This window comes from Mastigoproctus giganteus, chromosome 7 (assembly GCF_048544385.1).
Source record: "Mastigoproctus giganteus isolate SK-2022 chromosome 7, ASM4854438v1, whole genome shotgun sequence".
Taxonomy (NCBI): Eukaryota; Metazoa; Arthropoda; class Arachnida; order Uropygi; family Thelyphonidae; genus Mastigoproctus; species Mastigoproctus giganteus.
In genome coordinates, this window is record NC_143581.1 from 129,116,573 (window position 1) to 129,134,057 (window position 17,485).

General features: G+C 33.9%; 1 protein-coding gene across 1 annotated transcript in view; it reads right to left on the reverse strand.

Moving 5' to 3' along the window:
- Window positions 1–17,485, reverse strand: part of LOC150083193 (queuosine-tRNA galactosyltransferase-like) — a 374,131-nt gene that overhangs the window by 226,929 nt on the left and 129,717 nt on the right. Inside the window, exon 6 of the mRNA XM_090377897.1 lies at window positions 9,763–9,828. Within this exon, the coding sequence (XP_090234023.1) occupies window positions 9,763–9,828 (66 nt within the window). The remainder of the gene's footprint in view (window positions 1–9,762; window positions 9,829–17,485) is intronic.

Here is a 17,485-nt window from a genome sequence, read left to right on the forward strand (position 1 = left end):
ATACAAGAGGAATTTTTGAAGCTTATCACAAAAGTGAAACTTAACCAATTCAAGAGAAATCGAACTTAGATATTTAATTAATTATATTTAAAGAAATTATAAAATAAATTTTAGTATATCATCATGTGAAAAATAGCCTTCAAGGGTCCAAAGAGACAAGAAGAAGAAAAAGAACAACAAAACAAAAGGCATCCCTGAAAACGGATATAAAATTGTAGAAGAAATTTGTATATATTTTTGTATAAACTTTTACATAATTTACAAGCTTGTGTCGATTAAGTTTAATAATATATTTTCAAAGTTTAGAAAAGTGGACAGTGAAAACTGTGTTCAAATCAGAATGAGAGTATGACTATTTGTTTATCCTTACTAAGGACAATGAATCTCAGTGCTTAATTTGCCTCCAAATGTTAGCCATGTCAAAATAATATAACCTAAAAAGATATTACACAACAAATCACATGCAAAACTGCAAGTTACAGAAAGTCGTGATTGAACAGCTGAAAAAGAAGCTTACACACAAAAAAAAATATATTCAGCAACATACAGTTTCTTGGCCTGGGCCTGCTAAGGCCAAGAAACCATTCACTGATGGTGAATTCATCAAACAGTGTTCTCTTAAAATGGCAGAGTCGTTCAGTGAAGAAAAGGTGGACTTCACTCTGTATACCTCTTTTGAAACAAATTGTTTCTAGGAGAACTGAAGATATCAGTAAACATTTGTCTGACAACCTGATCAAGAAGCGTGTGTTACGCACTGCTGCTCCTGCCCACTTGGCTATGGAGGTGCCGGCAGTTAGGTTAATTAATGACTCCTCTCTAACAGAGTCTCTCCACTTGCTGCTGTCTCATAGATGTTATTGGAGACTGTCCATAATTTTCAATAAATATTGATGAAAGAACAAACATAATGGACTCTAGTCAGCTGTTAGTTTTTGTCAAAATAATTTGTAAATACTTTACTGTTTTAGAAGAATTATTAAAAGTTTATTCTTTGCATGGCTCAAATAAATGGAAGGACATATTTTCTGTAGTTTAGGATGCAGTGGGTTTGAAAAGTTGACTGCTACAATTACTGATGGTGCTAAGGCATGGGACTGATAATGGTTTTATTGAACTTTTAAGGCAAAACAAAGTTAACGTTCCTGCCATACACTGTATTATTATTCATCAAGAGGCCCTTGTGCTCTATCAGAATCTATCAAATTATGTGACACTGGCTACTGTGATAAAAATCACAAATTTAATTAGAGTAGGAAATAGCTCCCTTACTTATGTAGAAGAACTGGACTCTGCTTAAGGGAAGTTAGGTGACTTAGTCAGGGAAAATGTTTAGTGAGGTTTTATGAACTTGGACATGTTCATAAAATCTCACTAGATCCCTTAAGGAGGCAGTTAGAAATAACTGCCACCTTAAGAGATCATGTTCCATGCTCATTTCATCTCCAACATGCTCATTTCATCTTCAAGCTCCATGATGCTGAATTCCTACAGGACTTAGTATTACTCACAGATATTATGCAACATTTAAATGTCATGAATTTACAGTTTCAGGAGAAAAAGCAGACAATTTTCCAAATGATTGGATATGTTGATGGTTTCAAGAGAAAACTCAACTTATTTAAATTTGTGTTGGAAAAGAATTATCTGTTCCATTTTCTGAGGTGTAAAAAGCTAGCCAAGAAAGGGGACGTTCACTTTATGAAGCACACAGAACATAGTGGACAATTGATATCAAAATGTTTTCAAGATTTTGAAACCTTTTGTCCAGAAATGGAACTTTTCAATAACCCTTTGAAGTGCAGATTGAAGTGTCAGCAGACAGAAACCGATTTTGCTCTCCTATGGAACCAAATGCTGGAAATAATTGATTACAGGAAATACTTGAGGAAATATTTGAGGAAACACCACAGGAAATAATTAATTACAAATAGTGCTTTATATAACAGTGCTAAGGTTTTCTCCAGTCAGTTCCAGGAAAGGTAAAGATAATAAAATACAATTAATTAAAAATAGAAAGTTGAGCTACATTAGTAATTTAAGATTAAGCCCAGAGGAAGAAGACTTGCACCACCCATTTCCCCCGTTGTCATCTATAAAATCATTATAAGACATCACAGAGGTAATTTCTCCATTTCTAAACTAATAAAATCACTATGTAAATGAAGAAACTAAAATCTTAAAAGTTGTTCAACAATGAAAAACTTTATAGTAAGTCTTAAAGTACCGTATTAACATAGCAATGGCTTAATTTATCGGTACTCACCTCAAATTATCTGTGTATTATCACATTGAAGTTATAAGAAAGGTAAAGATATCAAAATACAATTAATTAAAAACGGAAAGTTGACAACTTTTAAAATTTTAGTTTTTGTTTACGTAGTGATTTTATAGATGACAACTGGGAAAATGGACGGTGCACTTCTTCCTCTGAGCTTAATCTTAAATTACTAATGTAGCTCAACTTTCTATTTTTAATTAATTGTATTTTAATATCTTTACCTTACCTATAACTTCAATGTGATAATACACGGATAATTTGAGGTGAGATTAAGTCATTGCTATATTATTGATTTTTTTTAAAACTGTCAGTTAAAGTTAATCAGACACTTTGATTGTAACCACTCCATAGTCCAGCATTTCCCAAACTGTATTCTGTAGAACACTAGTGTTCCGTGAAAAATCGTAATTAATAATTTAAAAAATAAAATAAAATAACTAAATTTTGCAAATTTGTAGCATATACCATTTTTGTATCATTATAATATAACTTTTTTTTTTCAGGTTATTAATATACTGGCATAGACTAATAATCAAATAGACCTCAGAATACTTTATTTTGGTGGGCTTTGGATAGAGAAGTATGCATAGAGGTAATGACAACTACGAAAAAATAGCAATGTGGTGAACTAGTATGCCATTCATATGCGATTTAGCCTGGAGTACACCAGTTGAAGGAGAGGAGGAAGTGAACCAATATCATAACTACACTCACTTTGTATATTTATATATATATATATTTTTTTGATAATTATCGGTATTTTGAAATATTATTATTAAAATATGTGACCATGGATTTGCAGTTAAAAAAAGGAACTTTAAAACGAGAAGCAAACTATTTCTAGTAGTGTAACTGTGGTCGATGAAAACAAACACAATATTGCCACACTTCAAAGTGAGGATGAACAATCGCAGCCTTTGGTTCCCCAAAAATCTGAACTGAAAAAAACAGAAACCAACTAATAAAAGACCAAAACGAAAGTATGATGACAGTTATTTAAATTTCGGCTTTACATGTGTTGGAAATAAAGATGCTCCTGATGCACAGTGCGCCATATGTAATAAAATATTTCTTTGGCTCCACTAAATTTGTGTTTTGTAAGTGTTCCGGTATGAAATCGGTATGAAAAGCCTAGTAGCTTCCATGATTACTTCCTTGAATGCTTCCCATTTAGAATTTGCTGTTGGTAATATCATCAGTTGGTCCCAATGTATAGAATTTAAAAAATGTTTGAGACCACTGTAGTCACCTCTGCGAAAGCAAAAACCCTTCCCTTTAAGTAAATCACTCATCAGTACTCTGCAATCAGTACCACCTAGTGGTTCCTTTATCTGCAAATTCTTAATGCATGAATAATCACTGCTGATAACCTGCTGAAGAGTATTACTCTATCCGGTTGCCTCTCTAACGTGTTGTTGTAGAAAACAATCATCCAGTAAATCCACAAAAGTCTTGCTGGTGTGAGAGTGATCGACTCACAAATTCCACTCAACATCTGGAAATTTAAAATCCCCCCATTATTAGACAATCTGATTTACTGGCCCACTCTATTTCTGTGCCCAGCTGTTCACTGTAGTCATCAGAGTCATTAGGCCTATAACACACTACTACTCTCATTTTTGCTTTTCCAGTGCTTTTGTCACACCAAACTGACTCAACATTGCATTGATCATCTATGTCAACTGGATGCACTTCCTTAGATTTTATGTTTCTTAACTAACAGTATAACCCCACCTCTTTCCTATTCTGCCTGTCCTTCTTGTACACATTGTACTCCCCAAATTCCAATTCTGCACTGCTTATATCTGTGTGACATCACTTCTCTGATATTCCAACAGCATCTGCCTTTGATCTCTTGATCAGCACTTCAAGTTCATCAAATTTATTTACTATACTCCTAGCCAGAGGCGGATTTAACGGCGGGCGCACCGGGCACGCGCCCTAGGCCCAGACTTCTGAAGGGCCCCCCTCAAAACCCCAACTTTACACTTTTTTCTAATGACACCAAGTTTGGTTTCATATGTGCAATTTTAATTATGTACAAGTTTACAATCGGCGGTAAAACCTGATAGTATGTTTATATTTGCTTATTTCATTACTACGCTGCATACTATACACATACTACGCTGCATAGGGGCTGCGCTACTGCTCATCAGAGGAATAGAATCGTATTTGCTCCTTTGTACTTACAAAGGCTCTCCTGCAGTGCAGACTTACGCATATATGGTATATTTTTAAATTATATTAAGATAAAATTAATTCCTGAATTTTCGTAGTTTATGAATAATCTTTGAATTTTAATTAATCATTAATTTATTGCACTATAACAAAAAATCTCTTCTCTAGTATTCTAATCATCAGATTATTAAATTTTATATATTTTTTTTCATTGATAGGCTACCAATGATAGTTAGAAAAATGAAACAGCATCTATCAGGGGCTGAAAAAAGACAAATTAAAAAAAGACGCGAATATAATATAATACATGTATTTTATTAAATTTTTATTGGAAATAAAACATTAATAGTACATAATATTTTTTATTTATTTAAAAAAATGGTTAACATGTATTTTTATTTTCCCTGTCTCTCTCTTTTTTTTTTTTAAGGGGCCCAATATTTTCTTCTGCGCCCGGGGCCTCAGCTGACCTTAATCCGCTTCTGCTCCTAGTATTGGTGTACATGCAAGTATATACTCACTTATTCTTAATCTTAGTTATCTTAACACAGCTCATGTATTTATTTGTTCCCTGATGACCCCACCATTCCCTGAAATCCCCAGTATTCCGCCCTCTATTCTAACAGAAGCAGTGCAAGAATCACTTTCACCTCTGCCTGCGGCGTTTGCTAATCTTTTAGTCTGTGAATCCTCCCCTCTGCCAAGCTAGCAGGTTTCCAACCCACCTAACACTGCCTTGATAGCATCAGCAAATATTCTTGCACCTCTTCTATTTAAGTATATCCACCACTGTAGAAGCAGTCTACATGAAAAACATGCCGAAGAACTGTCCTTTCCTAGCATTTATCTTGGTGAGTTTCAAGAGTTTACAGATAATTTATTTATGATGGCATCGTGTGATGCCTTATCATCTTCCTTATACAGCCATGGAAATAATGAGACTAAGAACTCGAGATTCATTAACAGTTGCTTTTAAATACATCAGAAAAGATATAAGCTCACCGATCTCGAGAATACATCAAAAAGTGCAATGTAAACAATTTAGTGTTTTTGAAATCTCTTCCAAATTCAACTTGTTGTAAAAGAGATCTCTTTGTGATAATCAGACAATTGGGTAAATAAATGCTTTAAAATGTTAAAATTGTTCGGATTCTTTTCATACTAAACCCCTTTAATCTCGTCTGAGCCAAAGATGTTTTCACATAAAAGAAAACATTTTTCGTGCATACAGGGTATGTACACACTCTGCTTTTCCCCCCCAGAACATTGGTGTTATAAGCAAAGTGCCTTCTACCCAAAAATAAAAGTTAATTTTTTAACAAGAATACACAATCATTAAAATATAAAATATTAAGCAAGAGTTTTAACATGGGAATTTTTCTTTTCCTTTTAGTTTTTCTATTTTGCTATCAGGGGACAAATGGGTTAAATGTTTTAAATGACAAATTTACCATTACTGTAGTTTTTTTCTTTAAAATGTTCTATTTTAAAATAAAAAAATATGAAATAGTAATGTTTCATATACTCAAAAAATATATATACACCTAATTCTGTTTTTGCACGAACTTTTTTTACACGAATTTGGTTTAACACGAATTCAAAATAAATATTTCATTCTCTTTTTACGCGAGTCATTTTGATTTAACACGATTTCTATGAATTTTCTTTTGCCTAAATTCTAAGAAATTTTTTTTTTATTTGTGGCATATTAGTATCATTTCTATATTACACGCATCAATAGATTGGATAACAGCTAGTGTTTGCGTTTTGAAACGTGTGCTTTTGCTTACCAATGTTTACGTCTAGGTATCTATGAATCATCAACGTTTTTATTAATTTTGTGCACATCTACGGTATTCGTGCATTGTATCTTCAGCAGACATGTAGTAGTAAGCTCTATTTCAAAGTGAAAGAATCTTTAGTGAAATTTGTGCACATATAAATTTATTAATTTTGCCGATAGTCAATAAATTGTAAGTTTACAAAATTTTCATACCTTTTTTTATTAATTATAACTGAGATATTTTTCGGTAGCCCTTATATAATGTTGAATAATTCGCCTATTACCAAAATGAAAAGGAAAGCGATTTCTTTGGAACTTAAAATTCAAATTTTAGATCGTCTTGCAACTGGACAAGGGGCTACGTCTGTAGGAAGGCATTTTGGTGTACATGAAGCTACCGTAAGAACTATTAAGAAAAATGAAGCTGCAATTAGGAAGTCGGTATGTTCTGGAACAAAAGTAAGTGTTAATTCATCATCATATACAAGAGATATTGTCAAGGAAAAAATGGAAAAGGCCCTGGTAATGTGGATAGAAGATCAGTCACAAAAAAGAGTACCAGTAGATGGAAATGCCATCAAGCAAACAGCACTAAGAATTTACAGACAGATTAAAGAAAAGGAGCCAAGCACTTCATCTCAGTTAAACAGAAAGTATGAATTTTCTGCGAGTACAGGTTGGATGACAGGGTTTCTTAAAAGGAATGCTCTTCATAATATAAAAATTAAAGGTGAAACTGCATCTGCAGATGAATCGGCTGCTAAAGTATTCCCGCAGGAACTTGCAAAAATTATTGAAGATGGAGGATACACTCCTGATCAAGTGTGGAATGCAGATGAAACTGGTTTCTTCTGGAAACGAATGCCGAACAGAACGTATGTAGCTAAATCGCAGAAAACTGCTGGTGGTTTTAAGGTAGCTAAGGATCGTGTGACCTTATTATTTCCCTCCAACGCTTCAGGAGATCGTATGTTGAAACCACTGCTGGTAAATCGAGCCCTAAACCCACGTTCAATGAAAGGTGTAGATATCAATAAATTGCCTGTTCACTGGATGGCAAACAAGAAGGCCTGGGTGACCACTACTATTTTTACAGAATGGTTCAACAAATGTTTCGTCCCAGAAGTCAGACGTTATATGAATTTGAAAGGTCTCGAATTTAAAGTTCTTCTGATTCTTGACAATGCACCCGGCCATCCTGTCTTGGAACACCCAAATGTACAAATTTTATTTCTGCCACCTAATACTACATCTTTGATACAACCGCTAGACCAAGGTATAATTGCGACAATTAAAACATATTACGTAAAACGAACATTCCAACACGTTTTGGACAAACTGAATGATGAAACACTAACAGTCATTGATGTGTGGAAGAAATTCTCAATTATGGATTGTATCAATCAAGTTGGATTAGCGTTAACTGAATTAAAACCAGCAACTTTAAATGCGTGTTGGAAAGCGGTTTGGCCACAATGTGTAAAAAGCAAAGATCCCATCATCCCTAATACGACCGAATTTCCCAACATCATTACAATGGCACACAAAATTGGTGGAGAAGGATTCGATGATCTATCGTTTGAAGATATTGATGAATTGTTAACCGACAAAGCCCTAAGCGAAGATGAAATATTAGAGGTTGTCCTTGGGACTCCTTATCCCACAGAACGTAGTGATAATGAAGAAAATGATCCTGTTCTAAATGCAGATTTAATAAAAGAAGGTCTGGAACTGGCTAGAAAATTAGGTAATCATTTTGTCAAACATGACCCTAATGAGGAACGCGCTAGGAAGTTTCAACGCGAACTGAAGTTGTTGACAGCCTCTTACAGAGAATTATATAACGGACTAACCAAAACACGAACACAACGATTAATAACTGAATTCGTTCGTAAAACCGGTGAAACATCAGCACCAGAGGAGATTCGTGCTGATTTTGCTGAAGAGATCACAGAAAGAATTTCATTAATAGAGGAAGAAGACGATGTCCACAACATTTCTAGTGATGGCAGTGATATTCCAGTCGTACGCAAACGTATGCGCCGTTTATTATCAGAAAGTGGAAAATGAATAAAATCTTGTTATATGTAAAACAGATTTTTTTTGTTCATGAAGAATTTTTTTTCATTTCATATGCATACAAATTTATTTTAGTACATTTTAATTACATATTATTACATGTGTATTTTGTTGAAATAAAATAATAAGCTTAAAACGAATATTTTATGTGTTTTTTTTTAAATTATTTTTACTGATTTTTTTAGATCCGGAACCAATCTTCTTTTCTTCCATAAATACAATGTCTTTTTTTACACGAATTTTTTTTACACATATTTTTCAGGAATGTATCTATCGTGTAAAAACAGAATTAGGTGTATATATATATCAAAATTGCTAATTTCCTATATGGATCCCACATTTTCAAATTAAACAAGTTTGCAGGAAACTTAATTTACCGTGCAGTGCCTAAACAGGAAAGAGAACAATTGAGCCACATGATATAATGACTGCCGTGGCCAAGTAGTCAGTTCGAAGGTGTAAAACAACTTTTTTTTTTTTTTTTTTTTTTTTTTTTACAGGTACTCCCTTAAGTTACACACAATTAAGGTATTCTTAGAAATAATTGCGTAAGTGAAAACCAAGATCTCAGAAATCAAAAATTTATACCAAAGAAGAGAATATAATGGTTTAAGGTGGTCCACACTTTGGAAACAATTGCAATAAGTGGTTCCACTCTGTGGGGTATACAGTTTACTTCTGTTAGTGTCTATTGTGAAATCTGTGTGTTGCCATAAACTGCCTTTTTTTATATATATATATATCCCTCTTGGGGGAGAATGTGATGAGATTTGCATTATATCTATAACCAGAGTAATATATTGCAGTTATGTTGTTTTTGTAAGTTAAACAGGTTACCTAAGGAAATTTAGAGCAGATTTCTGTGTAAATATATAATGTACTTCATGTTGTACAGTATATAACAGAAATACTTTTCCACAAGAAAATTAAAATATCCAGTATTATGAAGCCTACAATATTATTCAATACACATGTTGATTCTTTTAAACGCCAACTAAACTGTAACTAAAGTAACCTTCAATATATCATTATTTACAATGTATAATAAATAAAATGTAAAACTACACAAAATATAAAATGGTAAAATAAAACAGAAATATACACAATTAAAACAGTAAAATATAAATAAAATAAATGAGAATGCTGGTAGCCTTCCAAATATATATTGTCTTTCTCAACATGATTTTCTTATGTGTGTGTGTGGCAGTCATTTAAATATACTTGCAAGACACATGGAAGGGTCATCCAACCAGCACCAATTACATACAGATGACTGATATTCGTGTTAATGGCAAATCTGATAAAAATCAATTTTAATGTTTGAAAGAATCGACATGTATCATACCCCATGGGTTTTTCCAATATTGTTCAATATAATTTATAATTTTCTCTAATAGTTTGTGCCATTAACAAATACAGCTTTCAAAATCTAAACACTTACAGAATCCTGCATATATTTTGCAATATCATGTTGCTTTTGAATACGCTGTGAATGCAAAACATCATCCTGAAATAAAAAATAACAACTTATTGATAATATAATATAAGCATTACATATATACTTGTACATAAAAGATATAAAGTTCATTTACAAAAGAGAAAAATAAAACAAAACATTTCTGTACCAGGTACATAATGTGTCCTGCCACTAGCATATTTAATGTTTTACATTTAAGAGTCATTGGCAGGCATTAAAAATGTTTTAATTTTCAGATATTAATAAAATTCACGGATAATAATATAACAATGTTTTTATTTTATTAATAATAATTACATATTGGTTACTGAAAGTATTGGTCTGTGATGACTAAAGTAGGATATATAATTTTTACATTGAAGAGTTCATGACTAAATACATCATCTATAGTTGTTCCCTTACGTGTAGTATTTATCGAAAGATTTGATGATATGTCCAAGTTGAAGAATGTTTTCATAAACTCTTTTCCAACCTCAGAGTTTAATTGTAAAGAAAAAAAATTACATTCAATCTGAAAACACCAGGTGACTTGAAACCAGATGCGTTAACGCATTTCCCAGTTTCTGAAAGTTTTTTTGTATCTTAAAATCTTAATATTTCTGTTTCTAAATTCCATAACTTTCCAACGGTATGTTATATGTCCACATTATCCCATTTATTACGTGAGAAAATTTCCTTGATCACATTTCATGTTTCACTATCCTGGGAAAACTACTGCAATTTTCAGAGGTTTGAAAGTTTTTCCTCTAGTATAGAGTTAAGATGAAGCTCCATGCAAAATTTCATTAAATTTGGTCCAGTAGAAGAAAAATTATTGTTGCCATCATACAAGTATGATTGCAACAATACAAGTTGAATAATTTGCTTCTAGTGGAAGCTAAAGATGACGTCACTTCCATAACGTTTTTCCATGATGGTTTTTAGTTACAAAAATTTTTTGGAATAATGCCAGTAAAAATGTTTTTAACAAAACAGAACTGCACGTTTAAACAAAATGCTTGTAATTCTTATTTGGCTTACATTTTTACTTTTTTATTGGGTAACATGATACTTCCATGCATCATGTAGTCAATTCTAATACTAATCAGTAGCAAAACTATGATACTACCTTTTCGGCAATGGGTGGGGAGGTGTAGTTGGGTACTGTATGAGCAGGGCGTGATTGCTTGAAAACATTGGGGGGGGGAAGAATTTGCAGTTGCAACCCTGGAAAAAAGCAGTTGTTTGTAACAGCAAAACTGAAGTCCTGAAAATCTAAAATTATTTCACTCATAATTTGTGAAATTTAGAAAAGTAAATCTGCTGGAGAATATTAAAAAATATATGTGAAATTGACTGTACTACAAGTAGTATAAAGCAAGCCAGTAAGTAATAAAAAGAAAGAATAAAGGTTGTTTTTCCTTTCTGAAACTAGCTTACAATTTTCAAGACTAATAAGTCTACCTTAATTAGGATGAACAGACAAAAAAACTTTTCAAACTAAATGTGAACTGTACTTTTGAAACCACACAAAGAGCTGCTTGGTCACCAAAATACAATAAAATCTCGTTAATGCAAAGTCGTTTTATACAAAGTACTCGTTTATATGAAGCACATATCATTCCCCTGCAAAAGGATAAGCTTTTCTATGTAAATATATCTGTTTATTACAAAATTCGGTTAATATGTATTACAAAATTCTTTTTCACCTCGTGAGAAATAAATATTGTCATTTTGTATGTTTAATACAAATCTTGGCAGAGCGATTCGATCATTTCCCCCGGCCACCTGTCTCCCTACTTCCCGAAGGATGGCACTGACTTGTTAGAAATTAGTTTTGTGTAAACAAAAGCAGTTAATGGTAGCTACAACATCAAGTGCACTCTGAAAAACATCTTTCTGAAGGATGAGTTGTTAAATTAACAAAAGAATAAAAAGTTTTTCTAAGTTGTTTACATGCACTCCCTCGCTCTCCACGGGAATAAGGTCAGTTGCGATTGTTATCCCAGTTCAAAGAGTCAGTTGCAATTGTTATCCCAGTTGTTCAAAGAGTCTTTTGCTATTGTATACAGCAATCTATTTTTTGTGCCATTTTATCTGAGCTGATGTCTTTTTCAGAACTTGTCTTTAAATTTATTTAAAATTTGTTCATATTAAATCTTATCTAGTAGTGTTATGGTGACAAAACATAGAGGGACAGAATTAAGCCTGGAAATTAAACTAAAAATTATACAAGAGGCTGATAGGATGGAAAGAAGCAAAATGGACATTGCAAAGGAATACAATATAGCTACAAAAGAGAAAAATAAAACAAAATGATACTACCTTTTTCGGTTTTTCAATACTGAAAAACCGAAAAAGACATGAAGTGTGTGACACTGGAGCAGCGATGAAAACCAGGAAACAAATTCATGGTGAAAAACACGAGGAGCTTGAAACAAAACTTTTTGAGTGGCACCAACAAATGCTTGCATCTGATTTGCCAATATCAGGTCTTATTTTGAAAGAAAGGCAAATTATCTAGCTCAGCAACATGGGATTAGCGACTTCAAATGCAGCAGTGGCTGGCTCCAAAGATTTAAAGACAGGAATAACTTGGTTTCGCGAAATGTTTGCGGTGAGTCTGGATTAGTCGACAAAGAAAAGGCTACAGACTGGTTGTGTTCTGTATGGTCCATCCTTGAAAAATATGAGGCAAAGGATATTTTTAATCTTGACGAGACAGGTTTATTTTATAATTTGCTGCCAAACAAAACATTTGCTGTTCGAGGTGAGTCTTGTCATGGTAGAAAATTAAGTAAACAAAGACTTACTGTTCTGTTATGCTGAAATTCAGATGGCAGTACAAAACTATGCCCATTTGTGATTGGCAAGTTTTCCAAGCCAAGATGTTTTAAAGAAGTTTACCAACTTCCCTGTGATTATGAGGCCAATGGAAGTGCTTGGCTTACGGTCAAAATTTTTCAGTCTTGGTTATCAAAATTGGACAGAAGAATGGCTTCAGAAAAAAGGAACATTTTGATGATTCTGGACCGTTGTACAGCATATTCTGCCAAGACATTTAAGTTGACAAATATACAGCTGTTGTTTTTAACCCCCCAACCACCAGTTTAATGCGACCACTGGATTAAGGCATTATTTCTAACCTTAAGGGAGCGTATAGAGCCTACCTGATAAGGTACTTGATCCGCAACATAGGCGGGAACAATTTGCAGTCAAATTAGAATGTCTTGGATGCTTAATCTTGTTATTGCTTGGGAAAGTATTGCATCAAGTGTAAAAATCAACTGCTTCACAAAGAGTGGCTTTGGAGAGAACAACATCGAAAAACATGGTCCAGCAGACGAATGTGATTGCAACAGTGAGGAATGGAGAAATTTGAAGGAACTATGAATTTTGTTGGTGAATTTGAAGAGTTTGCAAAGGTGAATGATAAAGTTGCTACCACTGCAACGCCAACACCAGAAGAGCAGCTGGGTACCAAACAAAACAATGTTTTTGTTACCAGTGACAGTGAAAGTGAAAAAGCGTGCACACTACCATCTAAAAAAGATTCCCAAAATGCATTGAACGTAATAGAGAATGTGTTGGCCTGCAGTAACATTGATAAAGAAACAACTATTGCATTTGATAACATCAGTGCTGTAGTTAAAAAGCATATAGGCCAAAAACTGTGCAAAAAACATTGGATTCTTTCTTTAAATTATATTAATTTATTAAAACGTTAAATGGTTTGTATGTCTCTTTTTACATTAAGATTGTAATTCTTTTTACTGTGATACTAAAATATTGTATATATACTGTACAATATTTTAATTTCCATTAATATTGCTTTTCTCTTAGTTTATCTTACAAATAAAATCTTTAAAAAATATGTTATTCCTATTGTTAGAGAAGGCTTTTGTTTTTATTTTTGATATTATTATTATTCTTAGATATACAGTATGTACAAAAAAAAAAAAAAAAAAAAAAAAAAGGTAAAATTTTGACACTTTTGGGGGACTTCGTTACTACAAACCTCGTTATTATGAAATGTGTAAATTTAGGACCCTTGAACTTTATATTGAAGAGATTCCATTGTAGCTGGCACCAGGGACAAAGAGGTGATTACCCCATTGTATTAAACAATGGTTAGGCAACATCTTAAATAACACACACACAGTTTTGGTAAACTCGTTTTATGAAGGACAATATCTGTTGGAAAGGGTACAGAGAAGAGCTACAAGCAGCAATGAGCTGGAGATTGTTCACATGAACAGGTTGTTAAAAATTTTTGTAATCTGTGAACCAGTTTTTTTCAAATTTTTCAGTTTTTATGAAATTTCGTAATTTTCATAAACACTGAATAATCTTAATCTTATAAAATGGTGTAGAAAACAAAATGAACTTCAAATGTAAAGGAATGCAAATTTCCAGTTAGAGAGCCATTTTAATAACAGCAAGTGCACTTCTTATTTGTCCCAGGCTGTGATATGCATTTGAGTTCGTGGTGACAATAGAGTTGAGAAGAACAGTTTATTATAGTTAGGGAAGGATGTTACATGGTTATATTCCATTAAGATTATTACTAAATATAATACCACTCTTTATCATCAGCCATTTTCAATCAACTGCAGGATGAAGGCTTCTCCAGCAAATTTCCGGTTCCTTCTGTTTTGTGCAATGGCCATCCATTTACTACCCACAAACTCATGAATTTCATCTGTCCATCTCCGTTGTCTTCCAGATTTTCTTCTAGCTCCTCTTGGGTACCATTCTGTTATTCTCTTAGTCCATCTGTCATCATGTCTTCGAGCTATGTGTCCTGCCCAAGATCATTTTAGTTCTTTAGTTTTGATAAGAATGTCCTTTACTTGATTTTACTGCCTAATCCATGTGTTTCTCTTCTTATCTAACAGTCTGATTCCCAGTATAATTCATTCCATTCTTCGCTGTGTAGTTCTCAGCTTCTCTTCCATTCTTTTGGTGAGTGGCCAAGTTTCACTTCCATAAGTCATGGTGGGTAGTATACATTGGTTCATTATTTTACGTTTCAGACAAATTGGGATATTGCTCCTCAGTATGTGACTATATTTCCGGAATGCTGTCCATCCAAAATTTATTTTTCTCTTGACTTCCAGCCATTTATCATTATTACAGCTAATAACTTGTCCCAGATAAGTATATGACTCCATATTACTGCTTTTCAATTACTGCTCCTTCAATCATTATTTCCCTCTCCATGGCATACTTGTTCATCATTACTTTTGTTTTAGCCATATTCATCTTTAGTCCAAAATCCTTACTAACTGTGCATAACTGATTAAGATTTTCCTCTAATTCTTTGGGATCATGGCTTATGACCACAATGTCATCTGCAAATCGTAAATGGTCTAGGTACTCTCCGTTCACACTGACTCCTTTCTGCGACCAGTCTAATCTTCTGAAAGCTTCCTCAAGGGCAGCAGTAAACAGCTTCGGAGATATTGTGTCTCCTTGTCGAACTCCTTTCTCGATTTTAAATTTGCTTCTGTCTTTGTCTAGTCTAATAAAGGAGATAGCACACTCATATATTTTCTTCAAAATCATAATATGTGGGGTATCTATGCCTTGTCTTTCCAGTGCCCGAAACATTGCCTTATGCTGTATGGAGTCAAATGCATTTTCATAATCCACAAATGCCAGGCATAATGGTGTTTTATATTCTTTTACTTTCTCCATTAGCTGTGATATTATGTGAAGGTGATCCATAGTTGAGAATCCTGTCCTAAAGCCAGCTTGCTCTCTCGGTTGATTCTCATCAAGTATTCTTTCTAATCTGTTAGTAATGACCCTTGTGAACAACTTGTAGATGTGGGATAACAAGCTAATTGGTCTATAATTTCCAATTTCTGATTTATCTTCTTTCTTATGCAGCAAAACTATGATTGCATTATTCCACTCCTTAGGCATCATACCTTTTCTAATGCATTTTGTGAAGACTCTTGCCAGTTTTTGTGCCATGTCTCTTCCTCCCAATTTTAACAACTCTACAGTAACTTCATCTTCCCACGAGGCTTTCTGATTTTTCAACACAGTTCTACCTCATCAGGAAGGATATCGGGTAAGTCAGGTGTGACATACCCGATTTGTGATCTAATGTACTAATTTGCGATCCATCTTCCCCACTGCTGGCATCATTCCCTCACTCCTTGTATAATTCTCTATAGTAGTCTTCTTCTATTTGAATTATGCCTTCTCTGCTATTTATAAGTACACCATCAGTATTCTTCAGTATCAGTATGATTTGTCTTTCTGTATTACTGCTCATGGCTGCTGATTTAAGTCCTTTGTTTTCCCTTAATGCTTGTTCTACTTTTCTTTTGTTAAATCTTGTGTCCTCTCTGAGTCTTTGTAATGGCTTTGCATAATGGCATTTATGCCATTATGAGTCTGTCTAATGGCATTTTTTCTTCTTTGGATTTCTTTTTACCTATAGGTTTCTTGGACTTCATCACTTTCAAAAAGTTGTAATATTCCTCATTGATACCTTGGTCCTGAGCCGTCTGCAGAAGCTCAAACTTGTTCTTAAGTTCTAGTACATATTGCTTTTTCTCCTCTTCTGTTATCTCAAAGACCTTCGTATTATTTACTCAGGTTAGTTTTTTCCTTTCTTTTCTTACATCTATATCGAGTGTGCATCTTAACATTCTGTGATCACTTCCAACATTTACCTTGTTCAGGATGGTAACAGCATTCACGATATATCTTCTGTTAGCGAGGATCAAGTCTATTTGATTAATTTTTAAGTGTTCATTACTGACAATCCTCAAGATTCTGCATTCCACAAGTCTTTCATCCCTTTCATTTCTTTCACCCATTCCAAAATTTCCTATAGTTCCCCTTTCTGCACTGTTTTGTCGCTTACCAACCTAAGCATTGAAGTCCCCCATAACGATAGTGTAGTGGGTTTTCTGCTCATCTAGAAGACTCTCAATTTCAGTGTATATTTCCTGAACCTCTTCATCATCATGGCTCGATGTTGGTGGATAAATCATTATAACCTTTAGCTTGTACCTCTTAGAAATCCTGAGTAGTAGTCTTGACACCTTTGGTGATATACTTTTGAAATCCAAAATGTTGTTTTTTATATCTTTATGGACAAAAAAGCCAACTTCAGCTTCACTCCTTTGGTGTACTGTTTCCACTGGTGTACAGCAGATTTCCACTTGATAAACTTGTAAGTGATTCATTTTTCTCCACTTGTTTCAGCCAAACTGATGATATTCCAATTCACATTTTCTAATTCCTTTTCCAGCTCCAATATCCTGTCTTCACCGATGAGCCATCTTACATTGTAACAGGCCAAGTTCAGTTTCCGTGCATGGCAGCCTGGTCATACACAGTCTTATAGCACTCTTATACCACGTGAAATTAATAATATAGTTTATTAACCTTTTGCCTAAACTACTATATATTAGAGTAACGTTTCAGGTATTTTGTGGCACCCCTACTCAATTTTCTGCCTGCTAGATCTGAATCTCTCTCTCTCTCTCTCTCTCTCTCTCTCTCCCCCCCTTTCTATCTATATATATATATATATACAGGGTGATTCACTACCAGTGCGACAAACTTGCAGGAGGTGTAGGGGGCACAAAGGCGAATCGGAATCACATGGCATTGCAGGGGCCGAAATGCCTTCGTCATGCGGTAGAGGACGTTGAATGGGAGGTCGCGTGAACAGCGATCC